At 39.9% G+C, this 21,489-nt stretch overlaps 2 protein-coding genes across 11 annotated transcripts in view; one reads left to right on the top strand and one right to left on the bottom strand.

Moving 5' to 3' along the window:
* LOC121342476 (collagen alpha-1(I) chain-like) overlaps positions 1-870 on the bottom strand; it is an 8,474-nt gene extending 7,604 nt beyond the window's left edge. Inside the window, exons 1-2 of the mRNA XM_041416961.1 lie at positions 862-870; positions 32-780 (exon numbers count right to left, since the gene is read on the bottom strand). Of these exons, the coding sequence (XP_041272895.1) occupies positions 32-780; positions 862-870 (758 nt within the window). The remainder of the gene's footprint in view (positions 1-31; positions 781-861) is intronic.
* Positions 1-21,489, top strand: part of EP300 (E1A binding protein p300) — a 61,730-nt gene that overhangs the window by 301 nt on the left and 39,940 nt on the right. For 2 of the 10 annotated variants that reach the window (XM_041416882.1, XM_041416881.1), the window contains exons 2-4: positions 879-991; positions 1,113-1,698; positions 15,602-16,257. In XM_041416882.1, the coding sequence (XP_041272816.1) occupies positions 1,605-1,698; positions 15,602-16,257 (750 nt within the window). In that variant the 5' untranslated portion in view covers positions 879-991; positions 1,113-1,604. Of the gene's footprint in view, positions 1-27; positions 1,699-2,489; positions 2,707-15,601; positions 16,258-21,489 lie in introns of those variants that run through there. The other 8 variants (XM_041416879.1, XM_041416878.1, XM_041416880.1 and 5 more) reach the window with 7 other exon arrangements.

Below are 21,489 nucleotides of genomic sequence, written 5' to 3'. Positions count from 1 at the left end.
CCGAGGAGCCCCGCCCCCCCCCCCCCCCAACCCCAGCCTGCCCGTTCCCTCGCTATTCCCTATCTTTCTGTTTCCTTTTCTCTCTTCTCCTTTTCCCGGAATTCTCCCTCCCCGCACTGCCCTCCTCCCCCGCTTTGCCCGCTCCGCACACACGCCCCCGGAGCGCCAGGCAGGGGCAGTAGGGAGCCTGCGCTCGGCCCCCGCGCTGCCGCCGTCCCGCCCCGGCCCCCCCCGCCGGGCAGCGCCGGGGACCCCCTCCCCCGCCCGGCTATTCCGGGGCGAATCCCCCGGCCTTCCCGACCGTGATTTTTCTCCTGTTTTATTTTTTTTAATTTTACCTCTCGATCCTCTTCTCGGAGGGGTCGCTGCGCGGCCTCCCCTCCCACCCCGACTTCCAACCTCTTCGCTCCCTTCCCCACCCTCGCAGAGGCGAAGGGGGAGTCCCCACCGCGCCCGAACAGCGGCCGAGGGTCTCCTCCCTCGCTCATCGCGCCCCGCATCGCCCGTGGGTCCGGGGGAGCTGAGACAGGCGGCCCCCTCCCTGCCACCATCCTCGGCCGCCCGGGAAGGGGGAAGGTAGGCAGAGAGGGCGGGAGGGGCCGGCTTCTTCCTCCTCCTCCTCCTCCTGCCGCTGGTGTGAGATCGGCCCCTCTGCCTGCGCCGGAGGGGGGGGCAGCCTGCTACTGCGAACGAGAGAAAGAGGAAGGGGAAAGAAGAGAAAAAGGGGGGGCAGAAAGGGTGTTGAAACCCGCCCCCCACCTTCCCATCCCGCGATCGGTGCTGCCTCCATCAGGACAACAACCCCTCCTCCTTCCCTGCACAACAAGATGTGAAGCGGAGACTCCTGGGACTTATCCTCACCCTCCTCATCCTTACAGCTCCCCTTTCTGCAGCCATTAGCGACGGGCGAGGAAGAAGCGAGTGGAGCTGGGGACCCCGCGCACGCCGTGCCACTCCCCCCGCCGCCTCCCCCCCAGCCCTGTCGCTGGCGGTGGGTATTTTTTCGCAGGGTGGTGTTGGAGGGGGAAGGAGCCGCTGCTAGAGGACGGTGATCTTTTTTTCTTTTTTCCTCCTCCTCTCCCCTCCTTCGCCCGCCTCCTTGTGGCGATGAGGAGGAGGAGGACGGCGCCGAGGAGGAAGAGGCTGATGGCGGCGGTGAGGAGGCAGCAGGAGGAGGAGACCCCCCGAAGGATGAAGATGATTATGGTGGCGGCGGCGAGGAAGCACCAGCACAACAGCCGGGATTAATTTTACTAAAAAAAAATTTAAATATTCACCAGCCTCCATTTTTTTAATTTTTTTTTTTTTTTTTGGCGGGGGCTTTACCTGCTTCTCCCATCTTCGTTCAGCCCTTTCGCCTGGGGGAAGAGGCCTCACTCCCCCCGCCCCAGCTCCCACCTCTCCCAGCTTCTCCGCTGCCGCCCTCCCAGAGCCCGAGGAGCCGAAAAAGGGGAACTTGGCCCCCCTTCTCCGCCAGATCTTCCTCCTCGCTCTCGGCCTTATTGTTGTTCTTCACCTGACTCGGGGCCCCAGAAGAACGTGAAGGTTTTGGGGTTCACCCCCCACCTTCTCTGTGCTCTGAGTGATTGTCTAAAAAATTAAAAATGGCCGAGAATGTGGTGGAGCCGGGCCCGCCTTCAGCCAAGCGGCCTAAACTCTCCTCACCGGCGCTCTCCGTGTCCGCCAGCGACGGCACAGGTCAGTCTCGGGGCCCCAGAGCCTCCCCGCTTCTCGGTGCCGCAATTACTGCCCTTTTCTCCCCTGTTTTGCCTAAATCTCCTCCTCCCTTTTGCTGCTGTTAGCTCGAGCCTGCTTTTCTCCTTCCCGTCTGTTTCGCCTGTTCTCGCTCCATTTGAAGCTATTTGCGTTAATGGCATAGGGAGGGTGTTCGCATGTTTTGGCCCTTCTGGTTTTTTGGAAGTGATTGAAAGCAAAGCTAGTCAGTTTATTGTGCTTTTGATCAGCTGCAGATAGGACTTAACAGTTCGTCATTTTCGTGTCTTTCACAATAGTAGCGATTACGAGCTCCTTGCTAAGCATAATGCCAGTTGCAGAAATACGAAGTAGCGCTAAAGACGATGCTTTTCTACACTTTGTTTTGAATTACGTGTGTACACACAAGTTTTCTTGGTTTTGTATTTTATTTTGCATATACGGGGTTCTTTTAGAGCTTGTTCAGAAACGAGAGATTTATTTCTCTGCTGTTTTTCTTTTTTCCTTCTTATGTGCAGTCTGCATATATGATTTACTTTTTGCAATCCTCCGTTCTTCTTCCTGCAGAAATGTATCAAAATACTGCTTTTCTGATTCAAATAGACCATCGGCTTTAGGAAAAACAGCTAAAACCAAAATCCAGATGCCACGCTTGTGGCTATAAGGTTTATTGAGAGTCTTATCTTCTTAGAGATGAAATTTTATTTCACCTTATTTGCATTAAGAATCAATATGGAGTGTAGTTAATCTTGCATCTCCTGTTTCTTTGCTGCAAGACCAAAATGTCTGAAATTCCCCTGTAGACTTAAGAGCTGTGAAGAAAAAAGGGGCTTCTCTGCAGTCCTGCAAAGGTCTTTGGTGATGCTGGGAAGGCAAACTACAGCATGAAAATTTTAGGTGTCCCAATCCCTAGCAAATATGAACTGGTTGTACTGGGAGGAGGGAGGAAGTAACAAAGGGCTCTTCAGCCTTTTAATGCTTCTTGCGAAGCAGGTGAGTATTTGGTGTCATTTTGCTGTGAGAATACTCTGTTACCTGTCCCACAGGAGTTTCTTTGAACTCCCATTAGATCCTGTTAACCTATGGGATATGGAGGAGGCCTCCTACTGCCAGTCTGGTGGGTGGTGGCATTTCTGAAGGCACCAGTGCTTTTGGTCAATGCAGTTAACGACAGGCAAGAAAAGGGAAGAGTTGTTTTCTTATTGTTGTTTTTTGGGATCTTTGTTTTGTTTTGGTTTGTTTTCTGAAAAGCTCTTTGACAATTAACACCACATTTTAATAGCAGGTCTTTGAGCAGTGGATGTGTTTCTACTTGCGATCATCTCCAAAATTTCGATTTTTGCCTTTTCTATTCTTGGTGAATGACATATTAGTTTTGAAAAGTTTGTGTGTGACTTTTAGTGCATATTAAATACAGCCAATATTATGTTGCAATTGGAGGACATGACTCTTTCTAATATCAACAGGTCTCCAGTAAGAGAGTAGAAGAGGGTTGGAGGAGCTACTCTTTGGCTAGAACTAGTTCTAGCCAGTTTTTGTGCTAGATTTGGAAAACAGTGGTTAATTCAATAATAATTGTTTTAAATTTGTCTTGATAGTGGTTATTTTGATCTGTTTAGAGAGGTGAAATAAAAATATTTTGTGAGAAAAGTTCTGATACTTTAAAAGTCTGAAAATTAAAGGCATGTTTTGATTCAAATGAACACATCTAAGTTTAAACATTTGTGATCAAATAAAGGTTGGATAATTTGTGAATGTATTTCAGTTTAACAGGTGCAGACTCTCGCAGAATACTTAGTCTTTAGTTGTTAACTTACTGGGCAGCTTTTTACAGTTAATAAATGAACTTTTTACGGTTTTGGTGAAACACTAGGGACTGGGCAGTTTCAGTACGTTTCAGACAGTTTCAGTTTTTCCCAAAGTGATTGGGACTGTCATTGCCTGGTCTATGCAGAGTTTTATAGTGGTGCAAACACTTCACGTGTGCTACATAAGACCTGTTAAAGAGTTCTTAATATTGTGGCTTTTTTTTTTTTTTTAATTGCCAAGTAATTATGGGACAGTTTTACTTTCTGTGTTTTTTAACATGACATATAATATCTATTTGTGTGGGTAAAATCCAGCCTATGAACCAATGAATGTATTTTTTCATTTGCTGCTTGAGACTGCAGTTTTTGTCACACTTCTGTTGTGGGAAACTGCTTTGAAGTTTACAATTTTTTAACCTAGCTGCTGGTTAAATTTGCTTTGAAATAGTGCAAACAGCTGTCATGAAGTAAATTCCACTTATAGAATCTTGTATTGTCCCCACTCCTCGGTTAATTATAGGAAATAAGTAACATGGTTCTTATGTACTTACTCAAGCACTCTTTTTAAAACTGTTCGATTCTCAGCACTATCAGAGAGAAGGAGAAAGGCAAGACACTTGCACTGTTGATGAAACTTCTTGCAGCAGCTGTGCATAGTGCTGTTTTTGCTGTTAACTTTTTGATTACTTTCTTAATCTGAAACATTTTAGTTTGTTAGATATGTAAAAATGATGGCTGACTCATGTCACGTTATTCCCAAACTTGCAGATGTTAAATATATTTATATTGAAGGCGAAAGAGGAGTCTTTAACTCATGTTTTCACTGTAGACCTGGATGATACTCATATTCTGGGCCTGGAATGTACTAAACTCTAATGTTGGTGGCTTTCTTCTAAAAAGAAGTAAGCAGAGATTGTCCTAATATGCTTGATTTATTGGCAGCAGCCAAATATAGTTGTATTTCTCACTTTGGTTGCAGTGCTGCATCTTCTTCTGTCTTAAAAGCTATAGATGTTTCATGTGTTCCCTGCTCAGAATTTGCTTTGCCATGGAACATACTGTGTTAGTGTGCTTTTAAGTTGCTTTATTAATGCCAGTTCAACCTTTAGGAGGCAGACTGAAATGTTTGTAGCACATCTTGTAATAAACATTCTGAAGTAGTTTAGAAAGTCTTGGGACTTTCATCATCCTCTAATATATTAGAATTTTTGGATGGTGGCACTTTTTCTTTAATGTTTTGTAGCTCTAGAATAATCTCAGAGGCAGGACTGTGTGGGATTCCCTTGAACTACACCAGGTTTTTGTACAACTTTTTTCCCCCTTTCTCTATTTAAGTGTTAAATTTGTTGCAAAGAAGAATGGTAATGATCTATGTATCTTGTACAGGCCTTAAGTTTTCCATGGGCCATTACAGCTCTACAGTGGGATCGTGCTTTGGTGACCGCAGTGACTTTGTTACACTTCAGTACCAGCACGGTTACAATGACAGAAGATGACACTGACTACGTTGCCATTGTAGCACCTTTGCTCACCTTTCCTAACTGGTAGCAACATTTTTGATATGTTGCACCTACTCTAGCAAGGCTTTCTTCAACATTGTGTTAGCACACCGGTGCGTATTAGTCCCCCCACTATAACAGAATAACTGGAGTGCATCCTGAGGAATTCCCTCTTGGAATAAAATGAGTGAAAGTTGTTCATAAAGATAGAATTTTAATTGGATGCTTTAAACCACTTGTTTTGGTATTGGAGGGGGGGAGGGTCAAGAGAACTTTTCCTGAAGCAATGCAGGTGTGCTGAAATTGCTATGTACAGATTTCTACGTGGTATATCCAGGGCAGGAGAGTTTTATCTTATTTTAAACCCCTCCAACATGCACTCCTCCTCCTGCTTAGAAATAAGCTGTTTTCTGTGAACTGGGAAAGCATTCTGGGTTCAAGACCGCTGTGTTTCTTCACAGAATAAAAATGGAGTACACCCCCTGGTGCAGTGTGTTTGTATAGTGTGTCTTTAGGCTGCTAGATCTGAAAATAAGATTTTAAGTGCTTAGTGTTCCAGGCTTGCTGGGACACTGGAAGTCAGTTTTCTACAATTAGTTGGCATGTGTGTTATATCGAAGAACAGAGAATGTATTTTGTGGCATGTGCATTAACATCCTTCAGTTTCCAATATCCCAAAGTCACATTTTTTTCTGCACAATAGAACATCTTCAATCTCCCTTGAAGTATCCATCTTTTGTAAAGTCTGGATGTTCCTTTTTGTCAGGAACTGTTTCTGACCTTTTAAATTTTACTCTCCCTCACATCAAAGGTCTAAGACCTGTAACGAAACTTCTCTTCTGGACTACTGCAGTTTTGACTGATACTTGTCTTTCATTTGTTCCAAATGGATCAGGATGTTTCTTCTCTCAAAATTAGTTGTATTAATCTTACCCCACTGCTCTTTTCAATTCTCTTTTCCGAGAGCTGTGTGGTTTTTGCTAGTGTTTGTACATAGCGTATTTAAAATTAACAACTTTTCATCAGTCTGTTTTCTAGCTAACATTAAAGACCAAATGATTAGTTACATTTTAACTTGCAGCCATCAGTTAAATGTTTTCATCCCTTCTTGTTAAAGCCATATTTCTTGCTGGTTTTGCCTTAAAATGTCATTTGATGGATGGAATATACTGTAAGTCAAGTATTGCAGTAGCGAATGCTTGTGTGGCAAAAATGAGTGTCTTTACTGTGTTAAACAGGCATGTCATTTGATGGATGGAATATACTGTAAGTCAAGTATTACAGTACCAAATGTTGTGTGGCAAAAATGAGTGTCTTTCCTGTGTTAAACAGGTTCTCCAAGTAACTGTATTAGGAATAAATATAAATTTTGAAAATTTAAGTTTGTGAGACTTCTTTAAAAAATGAACCAATCATTCATATAGTGCTTAGTGATTTTTTTTCCCAAAGAAAATCATGCGGACTTTTGAACCTTGTAGGTTTTCAAACTGCTGTATCTATTCTTTGTGTCTTTCACCATGAAGACTCTGTCTCTGACATTAGGTAGCTTTCTAACACTGCTCAGAAAAAGTACCTATTTAACAAAAAAAAAAAAATACTCCAACACGAGGAGGACCATACATACCATGGTGTAAAACTGAGTGTTGAGCACTTACAGCTAAAAAGCCTTTGAGACTGGAAAACCAGTTTGCAATTGCAATTTAAAACTAGATTCACAAGTTTAATATTGCAAGGAAAAACCTTTGGAAAAAGACTTGGGAATTTAAATCCTAAATTAAAAAAACCTAATTTTTCCATCATGTTCCTCACAGTCCTAGAGCAGGGCTTGCCTTGAGTTCAGATTATTGGTCACTTGTGCATTTGTAGAAAACCAAATTTTATCTGGAAAGGGTCCATCAGAATCTAGGTTTTAGTATATGGTTTTGGGGGGTGTGGGTCTAATAAGATACTGGGGCTAAATGCTGAACTTCTGTAGGAGTTCTGGTTTGTATCTTTATAGCTTGAAGCAAACCACTTTATTATTAAATTTCAATTTTTTGTGATTTATTGTACATTTCCTGCATCTTCTCTGTAGGCTATTTGATCACCTCCAGTGTGTCACCTCAGTGTCTTGCTTGGCAGGAGCAGCCTTTCAGTGCTTGCTCCAGCTGTGGAACAATACTACTTCAGCCTTTCTCGTCACTTGATTCTGTGCTCCTTCTGGGAGGGTTTGCCCAAAAATCATTTAGATTTATTATTTGACAAATGGAGTCATTTCGCTGTGTAGATTTCACTGACAACTAAACAATGCACACCTGTCTCCAAGGATTTTGTTTTTCTGTCTTTACTTAAACTGTAGCAGCAGGCTGAAGTAAAATACATCTGTCTCTGCATATGGTGGTGTGCCTGATAGAAAAACTTCTGTGGCTGCCTTGAATTTGTAGAACTTTAAGTAGAACTTCATCTAGGGCAGAGATCCTCCCCCCTGAACAGTATCAGACAACCTACCATTCTCTTCCTAAATAGCAACAAGTTTTCTTTAAACGGACTGGCATATGAATGTATTTAAAGTTCTCTTAAAAACTCAATGTGCAATATTCTCCTTCAAACACCTATTTCTTCCAAATCTTTTTGAAGAACATTAGCAGAAGGAGTGTTGAATGCTGATGCACTCAAACCACAGTAACTTGTTGCTCACTTGTTGCTGTTCCTGTAAACAGGCTTGACATCAAGCATGTCAAATGGGAGACCAGTCTAAGGTTTTTATTAAAAAGTGCAAGTTAGGTACAGAACCTTTGAAAACAGGTTATTTTCTATTAGTGGTCATTATGAGATAGGGCAGATAAAGATGTAGCTCTTTCCCATTTCATGGTGTGAAACACCTCTGGACTGCATCTTTCCTTGTATTCCTGTGAGAGATCTAAGGACAGGAGTTTTGAATGGTCTCTGCTTGTAGAATCAGGATTTGCTGTGTCTTTTTTTGTGGGACTTCCAAATACCACTGAATAGACAATTTCTCTTGTTTTAAGAGAGATTGTAACATACCCCTGCTGTTCTAATGGATGAAAAGATGTGAATTTTCAGTGGCTTTTTTCCTTTTTGGAATCCTAATAAAAAGTAAAAGTCTGTCAAAATGCTGATATATATGGCTTGCTCAGTACAAATTTTGCTGAAGCTAAACTGCCTTTTACTACATGTTACTGAGTGTAATTCCAGGAAATCTGGGGTATTACTGGTTTAAGATAATGAAGTCTGATCTGCTGACTTATGTTATTTTGTTTACTTGTAATTTTTTTTTTTGTATATAAATTCAGCATTGCTTTTTGCTTTTACTTTGGAGTAATGTTGAATGAGCTCAGAAAAGTGACTTGGCTTTTTGGTAATTGTATATGCAGATTGCATCATTTCGAAGTCGTTGTTAACTTGACAATGAAATGAACTTTACTCTCTTGAAACTGATTTGTAATTGCTTCTGAAACGAATCAGTGTGTTCTGTGTGCATAAGGGTGTTCCCATCCTATCTGCATGTACCCAGTTTTTGTCCACCAGCTTCTCTAACTTTCTAGACCTCTGTGCATACACAGATGCCACTGGGAATAGTAATACTAATTTAGAGACTTTTGACTCAAGTTAAAGGTAGCCCAATGAAATTTATGCAAATAGCAATGTGTTCACAAGGAAATTATTAATGGTGTGACTTCAGCGTTTTGGAATTAAAATGTCAAAACTTCATCTTACGTGGGTTATCAGTGATGGCAAGACTAGTGCCTTTGTATAACAGCATGAATAAACAGGTACATAAATAAAAATGTATCTGAAATTCCTCCTTAAGTAATATTAAATCTTTAAACGTACCCTATTCCTGAATTTTGACCCCAGTCTTTTCTATATGATTACACCACTTCTGTTTCCCTAGAACAGTTACAATTCTATATTCCAGACTCCTAACCATTGCATTTTCACTACGGTATTCTCTGTTTAACTCCTACTGTCATCTGTACTAAATACTGGTTTTTTTTGAAGAACTTTGAATATGAAGCTGAAAAGTTTGTTGTAAATAGAATTTCCTTCTGAAGCTGCAAAAACCTTGCATCAGTCAGTCTACTATAATAGGCATTTCAGTTGATATTAGTTTGGGAAGAGTATAACTTAAACTTACAGGTTATTGAGACTTCACAAAACTGAGACTCTTTTCCTTAAGCAAAAGTTGATGTTGATGACACCAGTGTTTGAGTAGGGATTAGGATAGCTTAAAAAAATGGAGAGAGTGAAGTCTCAATTTTCTAGACTTAAGTAGATGTTGAATGATATGCTGTTGCTGCTTTAGAAGATTTTTTGTGGTTGTTGGTGTTCACACTTGTAAAATACTTAAATTTATGCCTGGTTATTACAGCTAATATTGGAATCATGTGCATTCTACATGGTGAATTGGACTTTGATCAATAAATGTTTGATTGTTTTTAAAAATATTTGTGCCAGAAATTGTGTCCTGCCATAGTGTGCTAACGTGTTTTGAACCTTTGTGTTTGTTGTCTTCCAGTTGTTTTGAATAAGGTTTTTTAATATGTTTTCTGTTTGTATTGTTTAGTCTTACCTCAAATTACAATGTTTCTTGATGTAGTGAAGAAATTCAGGTCTTTTCTGGATTGGCAGGGAAGGAAGGTGTCAGTGCTTTCCCAGTTTGTTACAGGGAGCAGAATTAATATTGAAGTCTGATGCTGAAGACTCGAATAGTGTAATGCAGAACACGAATTCTCAGTCGCTGCTGAGCAAGCGATCGCCCTCCATTAGGGTTATACAGGGAGTGCTGTCTGAGGATTTTGGAAGCAGTAGCTGCAATGATGACTCTAGACCTTAGTATCTTAGGTTGATGTGAATGTTTTGCCCCTTCATTTTAAATCAATTTAGTAGATGAATTTAAATTAATTCTATGTTTTAAATTAGAACATTTTGGTAGAACTTGCGTTACCATTGGGCAGTTGTGGCTTCGTAGAGTATCTACATGAAAAGGATGGATTGGTCTTGTCTCCAAAGTGTGATATAGCAAAGTTCCTACCAGATTGGTGTGTGTCTTTGTCCTTAGGTATGTGAGTTTTTGTTTGGGTTTTTTTCTTCTTCCCTGATAAAACTGCCTGGACTCATCTAGCTTAATTTTTTGTCATTGTAGAGGCCTTGGGAATTGATGACTTTATTAGCACTTTGTTTCAAGTCTCTGCTTCACCTTTGCTTCTGCATTTTCATGGATGCTTGAGGATTATCCTGTGAGATTGTGTCTCCTTTTCTGGTCCTGCCTTTTTTTGGTCTTATGTTTTGAGTTCTGGATTTTTTTTTTTTTTCTTTTGAGGGCATTTCAGATGGTGTATTTTAGGGCCTGTAATGCTGGTGCTTAACTGCAAGCCTGAATGACTGATTTCTCTGGAATACCGGTGGGATCTTCTGGGCACTTTCTCTGTTACATGTAGGTCCTGTTCAGTTATGGGTAGCTTTTGTTTCTCCATGCAGGGAAGATACTGACCTCAGCACCTTGTTGTTGTTCTTTGTCTGAAAGCACAGCAAAGGTGTTGTGTTTTCCATGTGGTCCAACATCATCTGCGGTTCCTGTCAACCCTGTCACATACATGCTTTGTATTCAGTGTCCTTTATTAAGCCATGTCTGTTTGTTTTGTTGTGAACACAGTGACTGTGATATAAGTTGATCCACTAAGATGTTGCTGGGGTTCAGAAGCATTTGTGTAAAAAGGTGACTGTGCAGCAGCTTTCCAAGTAGGTGTGTCTGTTGGGAGTGTGATAAAGGGGAAACAGGGACAGGAACTGTTGAGTTTCTTACCTCTTTGCTGGTCTGGCAGAGGTAGGCTCAGCAATCAGCAGCTGTCTGACCTGTCTGCCATGCAGGGTTCTTGAGGCATTGCTGATCACACATGATGCTTTTCCTTCAGCTTGTACCGATTCTTCTCAAGACTGAATGCTCAAATGTCTTAAGTCTGAGGGTTCATTCCAGTGAGAATAAAGTGTTGCTGTTTTGTAGCACATGGGAGTGTTCCTAGAAAACCAGTATTGTTCACTGCAGCCTATTTGCTGGGACCAGGTAGTTTCCATATAGACAGAAATTCCTATTTTATTCTGAAAGGTGAGTAAAGGACTGTTGTCTTAATCCAGAAATGAGAAAATAATGGGATCCTGACTGTAGACTAGAAAGCATGTAAAAGAAACTGGTATGTCCCACCTCAACACGTGCTGATTTCCTTGCTAAGTAGTTAGTATTGATGTATTTTCCCTGCTTTATACACACTGTCATAAATTGCTGCTTTGCCTGCTTTGAGAGCTGTTGCATCACTGGTGCTACCAGGTGCTCTTGCAGTAAAACTAACTTGAAATAAATACTTTGTAGCTAATTTGAAAATTGATCGCTTGATAAGACATTGAAGTCTTATTGACTTAAGGATTTTGATTGCACACTCTGCATATGTATTAGTTTAAAGTCCATTTTGGTGCCAGGTGGCTTTTCAACCCAGGCTGGCAGTTTCCTTGCATCTTGCAGATTAGGCATTGTCAAAGGTAGGCTTTTAGAAGTAGAATCCAAAATCAAGAATTCAGTCCATAGTATGCAATGCAGGTTAGTACACCGATTTTTGAAGTTGCCTTCTCACAGTTTAGGGCACAGTTCATACTACTTAATTCAATCTAACTGAACTGCCTCTGGTAGAGATGGACCTGCTCCTACTGTCTTTTCTGATTTTCTCACTACAGATCTAATATAGCCAGGATAAGTTGTTGGGATTTTTTGTTTTTGTTTTTCTAAAGGCTAAGTGTTCAGTAGTGATACAGTTCCTAAAAGGAAATTATGATATGCTTTTGCATGTTGAGTTGATCACAGATTAAGACTTTCAGATCTACTACTTAGATGTTGCTTTGAGATTTTCATTTCTTTGCCTCTTGGGTGGCAGCAGCAATCTGTTCTATATGTTCTTGATACCTGTAGAAAGAAATACACTAATAGTACCATAAACAGCATCATGCGGAATCACTGTGCTGCTCTACTGAGATAAGGATTGAGATCAGGATTCAGTCCACCACTGCCACTTCCTACCAGTGTATTGCTGGATGGTTTTGGGCTTTAGGCCAGATACTGTCACTTCTGTTACATCCCAGTTTTTGTGTTAGGATCTCTAGAGATGATGAATGAGGTGGACAGATCTTCCAGGACTAATCTTCCTCCTCTGCCTTCCCACAAGCTTGATTTTCTAAGTGAGAAATCTTTGTCCATATCCTTAACGAAATAGATTGCAAGAGCAGCAGTGAGCTCAGTGTACTGGAAAGTCAATCAGCTCTCTGGATACCTCTCACCATTGTCTTAAGCTATGCCTTTGTCTCTTGGGTGAGTATATATGATCTTGTTTTCACATGGTTGGTGAGCTGCCTTGCCCAGCCTTGACAGTTTTTGGCTTGGTCATAGGTAGAACTCACTGCAGTGGCCTTTAGGGCACCGGTTCTATGTAGAAGACTAAAATGGATTTCAACTGTTATACATACACAAGGTCCTATTCATCTTTATGGTCATTTGGAGTTTTGTTTCAGTCCAGTATCAGAAAATTTCTGCCTCCCAGCAGTTGACTAAAAACGTAATTTTCATAGCTGACCAGACAATTGAAAGTTTTTGCTATATCTACTACTAAAAAAGACTTTGAAGGTTTGTTTTTGGAAAAGACTTCTAAAAAGGAGCAAACTCATACCAGAATATTGCATTCTTGGTAGTTACTACTTACAATTCTGGCTAATAGTTGACAGTATTCTTTTACAATGAATTGTCTCTAGTATATACTCTAGGATTAAAAATCCTAGCAAGTTAGTTTTATGTGAGAGTTTCATATTGAATGTCTTAGATGTTTTGATGTAAAGAACAAATCCAGTTAGGATTATTTCACAACCATTTGGGTTGGGGGTGGGTTTGGTTAATGTAGCTGGTGCTGTGTTGTGTTTTAAGGTATTAATAAAAAGAATTAATACCACTTACAGTTTTTATGACATTTTTGTTTCTATTCACTGATATCACAGAATGACCAGGCCAAGGAGCTCAGATGGCTTGTACCTGGATGCTCCAGTTAGTAATGGGTAGTAAGCCTTAAAGCTGGAATTATCTCCTCATTTATGAGGAGGGAGAATTTAAGGAAGTGAGGTCTTCAGAGAAGCAGATTAATATTTTCTTGTGAGTCAAGATGACCACATCTTTGTCTCTCAAAACAAGAATTGCGCTGCTCCTTTGTGGTGTTACATCTGAAATCATCATATGGGTCGTCCTGAGAAAATACTACGTGGCAGTTTGAAAAACAAATTAGTTTTTCATATTCAAACATTTACCAGTCACTTTCCAGTTGGTTTTGTGAAGGGCTTTATATGCAATGGTCTGAGCACAAGAAAGGTGAAGCAAGGATTTTTGGTGTGGGACTTGCCCTGTACTGGGAGTTGTGTTTGTTCAAGAGCAGAAATTCTTTGCCCAGCTAGAAACAGTCAAAAACACGGCCTTTAGACTGTGTGGGTGCTGATGGGAGATGCCTGGGCTGCCATGATGGTTGTGTTGTAGGTACAGGCTTTGTGCTGAGTCATGTTTTTGCCAATAACTTAATTTTGTTTTCAGTTTTGTTTGTTCACCATTGAGGACAACAGACTAACTTGTGAGTTCTTGATTGTATCTTTTACTCCTTCCTCACTGTGGGCTCTTTGTCAGGTTATTAGCATTCAGGATGTAATGTTTCAGTAGTTGCCTGTTGTCCTAACAGGCTTCTTAAGGTGCCAATGGAAGCTGATTTAAGCTGTCATCAATTTTTTTCATTGCCTTTTCAATTTCCTTGATCTCTAATTTTAGGGTCTCTTCCACTAACTCTTCCCATGTTCATTGAAACGTAATTCTTAAATTAAACACTGAGCGTTGTAAGTTGGTTTTGGTTTCAGTTTTTTGTTTCAGGTTTTTTGTGGGGATGGGGGTGTTTGGTGTGTTTTTAGATTAATCTACTGACACACAACATTAAGTTCATAATTGTAGATGAAAGAGAACTTGGACAAAGATTTATTCTTCTGATTGTTTCTTCACTTCTGAATTTTCAAAGATACCAGTCATGCAGATGAATGATCAGTCCTTAGTGTGTCTTGCAAAGCATAACTTCTAGCACGAGATATATGATAGTGAAGAATGGGCTACCTCATTGTAATAGTTTAAAAGTTTTTAAAGAAAATTTTCTATCTCTGGTGGTTTGTAGTAATGTAGAGTGTGTAAAAGGAGTGTTAAAATCCCTGTTGTGGTGTACCTGCATTCTTGCCAATCTCATAACATATTTTCAGAATTCTAAAGTCATAATCTTATCTGTGATAACACTTGTGAAGTTGTAGAGAAACTCTGTTAGTCCAGGTGTTTGGCAATGTGGGTTTAGTATCATGTGAAACATTTTAAACAGATCCATAATGCTGATGAAGTTTTCTGACTTACATGCTTTTCAACTGTAGTCTTTTCCCACTAATATTTGGACCACTTGCATCTTGAGCTCCACCTTTTTTGGTCACTGCAGCCAAGGCTGCATTTGAGCTTTGCATTCCTCACCAAACACTCGTTGTTGGTGAGAACAACACACCAGCTCCTCTCTCACTTGGAGAGGGAAGTTGTCATTAATGCATGTCAGAAACCATAAGCTTCCCAAGTTATTTTTAGTTTAACTACCATAGATTAAATAGACCAAGGTAGGTGTATTAGTGCAGACGCAAGAACTTGTTCTCTTGAGCAAATCGGTGTTGGGTACTATGTAATATTCTTGTATCTATATATTCTAAGTAGCAATCTTTCACCACTTAGTTACCTTGGGGATTGCTTTGCATGGGCTCTTGAGATGGGAGTTGTTTTTTCATCCTAGTGTTTTTCACAACTTTGTGGCAAGGACTCTCCAGGGTAACTTTGTTTTCTGACAGTATTTGTTGTTGGAAGATTCTGGCTGTCCGGTCAAGTTCAATTTGGCAATTCAATGCTGGTAATGATGCATGTGGAAGAATAAAAAAAACCAAACAGCTACCCAAAAAAGAAACCAAAACAACCAACCAAACCAAATGCCAGAAAACCCAATTCAACATAAAACCGTATAACCAAACCTCTATTTATTATTTAATAAGTAGTAAACATTTTTGAAGTTATATTGCTGTATTAATTATTGCTGTTCCAAAGGCAACAGTTTAGCAAAAGTTTTTTAAAGACAGTCTTTTCCCATTAGCCTGCTAATTCTTTTTAATAATTGCTCTTTAATTCCATTGGCCAACTCTGAGAGATTTCAGTATGTATTTTTCACTCCTCCCTTGTCAAAATTTCCAAGTTGAGAGATCACAGGCTGAGATATCCAGTGATCTTTCAACACAAATTGTAGAAAGCTGAAGTAGAATGGTTTTCTCTAGTTTAGACCCCATAAAGTTTAGAATCACTTTTATCCTGATGAATTAGCTTCCCATAACAAGTGATAAGGGAATTTTGCTCAAATACAAAAAGTCAAGTTTTGTTGGAAATTAAAAAGTAGAACCTTCAAGATGCTATTAATTGCTCTGACCTCATACGCAATCCGTTTTGTTTTTCAGATTTTGGATCACTCTTTGATCTGGAACATGACTTGCCAGATGAACTGATCAGCTCCACAGAACTTGGACTCACCAATGGTGGTGACATTAATCAGCTGCAGACCAGCCTTGGCCTGGCACAAGATGCTGCCTCTAAACACAAGCAGCTGTCTGAACTTCTGCGGGCTGGTAGCTCCCCAAATCTCAATATGGGGGTTGGTGGCCCTGGCCAAGGCATGGCCAGTCAAACCCAACAAAACAGTCCTGGAATGGGAATGTTAAATAGCATGGTGAAAAGCCCCATGGCACAAGCTGGGTTGACTTCTCCCAATATGGCGATGGGTGCAAGTGGACCAAACCAGGGTCCTTCTGCTCAATCCACAGCAGCAATGATGCCCACAGTGAACAGCCCAGTTAACCAGCCTGGCATGGGAATGAACACAGGGATGAATGCTGGCATGAATCCTGGGATGTTGGCAGCAGGCAACGGACAGGGAATGATGCAGGGGCAAGTCATGAACGGTTCAATTGGAGCAGGCAGAGGGCGACCCAATATGCCGTACCCAAACCCAGGAATGGGCACTGGGAACTTGTTGGCTGAGACACTGCAACAAGGCACTCCACAGATGGGAGGGCAGGCTGGACTGAGAGGGCCACAGCCTGGAGCCATGAACAAGGTAAGACAAGCTAAACTTGGTTACTTTTCCTCATTGTTGACTTTGTTTTGTAAAATTCGTCCTCTGCACTGTGGATTCTATAGGATTTTTTCTTTAAGAATCCTGTATGATGGATTAAATAGTTATATGCTGCTAAAGTGGAATTTGTGACGGTCACAGGAAGCAAAAATTGAGTCTTGCACAACAAGCAAGACTATGACTAGGTTAAAAAGCCTGTTTTAGAAATCTTGTGACAGTACAGATTATCTATTACATTGAAAAGTAACTTGATTGTATTTTATTCTGTTTTATGCTTTCTCTGCAACTGTATTAATCCATCTAATGTGATGCTGGTGTTGCAAGTGTGATGGGAATCCATCAGGACCTTTTAGGTGCTGTGCTGCTTTTTTCTGTATGACAGTTAGTGCAAGTATTTGTTGTCTGAGATCAGCTGAGTGTTTGTGCTGTAGCAGATGCTGAGAGCCACACACAGGTTTGAGTTGACTGCTCTACTCACTGTGTGTGCTGGGTATTCGAGTTAATGGTGGGGAGTGAGTGCTTGTGTAGGCACCTGAAGACAATCTCTTAAGACTGTTAATGTGACTCAGTTCTAGTTTTAAGATTTGCAGTGGTTTTGTGTATTGGAGAGTAAGCCAGAAAGCTAAAAAAAATATTTTAAAGATTGAGAGGGAAATAAATGTGCTTTTGTAATCCAGGAGGTTGGAAAAAAGTTGTTGTCATAAGTCACTGAAAAGATGAGAGAAGACCTACTGGTTTAACTAAGGATAAATGGATGTATTTAATTTAATTTTTGTCATGAACAATTAGCCAGTAGAGTAGGAGCCACTTGAGTATTCTTCATTTTTTTAATGTTTTGATCAAAAGCTTAGAAAATTCTTCAGTATTTTAGTTCACTTTAAGTGGGTATTTTGTGTTTCTTGGCTACTGAGGGGAGAGTTTTTTTGAGGTGCTTTGCAATACCTAAATCTCTCTGAATGCCTAAAGTCAGTCTACTTGGAAGACTAGGAATGATAAGTAACAGTCTATAAATGTCTTTGAAACATACATAAAAATCATGCTGTGTATTAATGGTTTTGTCATGCTTTAATATATTAAGTGAAATATTACTTTTTGTGTCTTGTGAACGTTAATTATGAAATTCTTTTGTCTTAGTTGCTTGCTTAAGCTCAGTGTGCTAACTTTTCAGGGTGTGTGTGTGGATGTGTGTGTGTGTATATATATGTGTGTATATATTTGTTAAGTAATGAGTTGATTCTGTGGTCTGGTCATTTCAGATATTTTTGCCTGATAGGAAAATTGATGCAAAACTTGATTACTACAGTAGAAAACTTAAATGCAGCTTACAGTGGTAAGAAATATGTAGCTGCTTGAAGTATACTTGCGTTGGAATTATATAACACCTCACTCATTATTCCTTGGCTGTAAAAGAAAAAAAAAAAAAGGATCTCCAGAGGTCAAAAATTTCAAAAATGAAATGCAACTTCATCTATAATTACCAGAGCTAAAGGCAAGTTATGCACGGTAATAAACTCATTTATCTAAAAGTAAAGAAAGAACATAAAATGAAGGTTTTGACTGATTTAGTCTAAAATTAAATTGTTTCCTTACCTAAATTCCAAAAGTTCTCTGCACGTAAATTAAGAACACGTTATGCTTTTGAGAATATTCTGGCCAAATACACAGTAACTACTGGTTTTTAGTTCATAGTCCCAGACTGGTTAAAAATACTTAGGTTCTTTAATTGCTGATAAAACAGTCTTGAGACTTCTATATTCCTCATAAAGGAGTTGAAAGAGAACAGTCTGAAATGGAGGCTGAAATTCCGGAATGTCTTCAATTGGTTTGGTTGTTGGCAGGGAGCCTGTGTTTCACTTCATAGAGTAGAGTTAGCGAAGTCTGACAACAGTAATGTCTGACCGTTTTATCTCTCCACCCATCTGCTTTTGGGTTTTCCCACCTACAAATCTTCAAAAAGTCGATGAAAACAGAGGACCTTAAGTAGTTGTTTTTAAAAGCCAGTTTTTCTAATTGGTAAATTTAGTAGCATGTTGCTGTTAAAGTGGGAGTTGGTGCAATTACTTCTGTAGGTTTTCTTCATTGCTACAAAAACTGTGCGTTATCCAGAAGCTCTCCTTCAGTAGGAAGGAAAAAAAAAAGTCAGACGAGACGCTTTGGTTATGATCAAGTTCATCATGTTAGTTTGCCAAAGGCAGCCCCGTTAGCTGATGGGAGGGTTGCTTCAGAGAGTTCTCTCTCAGTGAAATGGACATGTTTTGTGCAATAGTTTGTATGGAATAGCTTAGGTTTCCTGTGATGTTGAGTAATTGGGAAGGGAGGATGTTATGCTCTTCTAACAGCAAAGATGAACTCCAAGGGGCTAGTCAATTTGGAAAGTGAAATTGGTTATGTTTCTGCTCTGTTCTGTTATCCTTTGGAGTTCCTGAAGTTTTCTTCCTCTCTTCCCAAAACATTGAGTAGCAATAGAGTTGGAACACTTGTTTGCTCGTTATCTATGTACTTCCAACCTTCTCCAGTTGTGCATGTTACTTTTTGGACTTGAAATCCCAAATGTCTCTGTAAATTATTTCTGTTCATAAACTTGTTCTGTTACAATCTGATGCTTCCATCCTGTAGTTTTCTGTCCTGACGTTAGCAGTCACCAACTTACGAAGAAGCAGTTCTCTCTGGATGCTGTTTCTGTGCCAGTTGCATGACAGGCTGTGTGGAGAAACTGAACCTGACTGAAATTGAAACTCAGGTGGTCATTAAAAAAATAATTAATTTGAATTGTTTTTCAGGTCCAGTTTCTACTTGTCATTTGGAAAGCTAGTATCCCTGTGTTAGGGAGGGGATTTTTTTAAAGGAGTTGATCTTGCCTGTCAAAGGAGAGTGTGAAGCCTACTTTGTTGACAGTACAGACGTAAAAATGCTTGTGAAAGTCTGCCCTGAAAGGAAGTGTTAGAAGTTTGGAGGGAAAGGAATTGTAAGAAGTTTTGTGTTCTTGAATAGTTTTTTTGTTTTCTATGTGCTTGGTTTTGTGCAAGTTAAGAGAGGATAACAGACATGCCTTTTACTCTTGAAATAGTGTTTTGGAAATTGTTTGTAATGCTTGGGTTCTGTCATCATTGAAGTATTTTTCAGGCGTTTTATTTCACTAGATGATTTTACAGCTTTGATTTAAATGTGAACAGGTAACTTATTACAAAGCTTGAATTGCTAAAAGCTGATTCATGTTGTTGGTTTTGAACCATTCTGTGGGATTTTATCTAGTTAAAACCTTTGTTTTGTTCTTCCACTGGGTTCTGTTGAGAGCGCCCGTTAGGGTCTTACCCATCCAGCCTTGTATGAGGGAAAGAAGAGGGTATTTTGTGTATAAGTCACTCTACACATTTCTGTCATAGCCGTGCTCTACCACAGAGCGAGAGACCTGACCTTCAGGTCACTTACATTTCCTGTCTGATTCAAGAAATGTTCCCTTACTCCACTAATGAAGTGGTTGTGTAGGCAGTTCAGATTAGTAAGGGCATTACTACTACCTCTGCTATGTGAGCATTTCACTTGAAACATTTAGTTCCAGTAGGTAATTCTTTGTGACCTGGTTTACTCTTTCAGTAAGTGCAAAGTTCTCTGTTATTATTGGCATTATCAGTTTAACCTCTGTGAGGAAGATTCAATGGCAATATTTTACAAAGACAAAATAATTTGGCAGCATCTCCGTAACTTCCTCTAAGTAGAACAATAAGAAATTTCATAACAGTAAATTTATGTTCAAAGTTGAAGACATTGAAGATGTCACCCTCAAATTGTGAAATTAGATTAAGAAAATAAAAGCATCATATATTTCTTAGTGTTAGCACATTCAGCCTCTCATTTTAGATAGGTGGTCAGTGTTCTTGATTGCCTTTCTGTTTTTCAGTAGCTATTTGATTCAACAGTTAATTGTATCCATACTGTTCAGTCTGTGACTAAGCATGCCATATGATCAAGTACATTGATCCATTGGAAGGGTAGTGCAAGTTTCAGTCCTTGCCTTTCTCTTCTTTGGTAAACTGAGGTGGAAAAAAAAGAATAATTGCTCACTTTATACCAGAGTAAGAGAGGAATGTTTGTTTATGAGGGAAAAATGAAGCAGTGAGTCTGAGTTTCTGGAGTGGCATGGGGAGTTTCTTGCAGAAATAACAGCGACATAATGCTGGTGTCTTGAAATAGGCATCTTTAAATATTGTGCAGTTAACTGCAAAGAAAAATAATCAATAACAGTCCTTGAAAAGAATGCAGCAGACACCACTGGCAAAATGTAGTTCGGGTATGGTTGAGTTCAGTAACGCTCTACCAGTCAGTAGACTGGCACTAGGAAGTGTTGTACAGCAAATTCTTTGTTTTAAAGACCCATCTGGAATTTACTTATACTAAATTTCCTGTTTGGGGAAAGTTAATTAACTTTCACTTGTGAATCTGTGGATATGGAAAGATACTAGATATCAGTATAACCTCAAACTAGTCTGTGCACTGCAGTTTCCCTGATAGAGATATGCATAGTTGATACTGTGAATTCTGGGTTCTTTGAAAGAATGTTATTAAAACTTAATTCTGTTTGTTTACTTCTCCATTCTTATAGTTATCTTTGCAAGTCTAAAAGCTGGTCACTCTTCAGTACTAATGCTGATATCTAGCTGTCTTTCAAATATTAGAATGTTAATGATGCAGTTGTTCTTACAGAGAAATGGTAGAATATTTGCAACATCTGTGTCCATACATAGCTACTTATATAGCAGGTATTCCTTTTCAATTTGTGTTCTATGGTATTAACAGTAAACTAGAAGCAGAGTTAGTCACTTGACCTGCTTCTGAACTGAAGATGCATGTGTTTCATGGCATTAGACTAAAACCTTGGGGAATTTCTCTGCTTTTGTAGTTGCTCCTCTTAGTTGGGGGGAGTACCTGAACAGCCCTGTCTGATGCTGCTTGTAAACTAGAGTGTTTCCTGAACTCATGTCATCCATGGTGAGAGATACACACCTTTCACCATTCTGGCATTGATAGCCCCTGCTTCCCCTGGATGCAGAAAAGTTGTTTTCTATTGTGTATGTAAAAGGTAGACTCATTTGAGATTGCCTTTGCTTTCTATTATCACCGTTTAATGATCTTCCTTGTTTTCTTCTTTACTGTGGATTGGACTTCTGTCTGTTCTTCCTTGTGTGCAAGTTCTTGCATATGTGATGAAATTAAGTG

This window comes from Onychostruthus taczanowskii, unplaced genomic scaffold (assembly GCF_017590055.1).
Source record: "Onychostruthus taczanowskii isolate IOZ18803 unplaced genomic scaffold, ASM1759005v1 scaffold53, whole genome shotgun sequence".
Taxonomy (NCBI): Eukaryota; Metazoa; Chordata; class Aves; order Passeriformes; family Passeridae; genus Onychostruthus; species Onychostruthus taczanowskii.
This window is presented reverse-complemented; position numbering and strand designations above follow the sequence as displayed.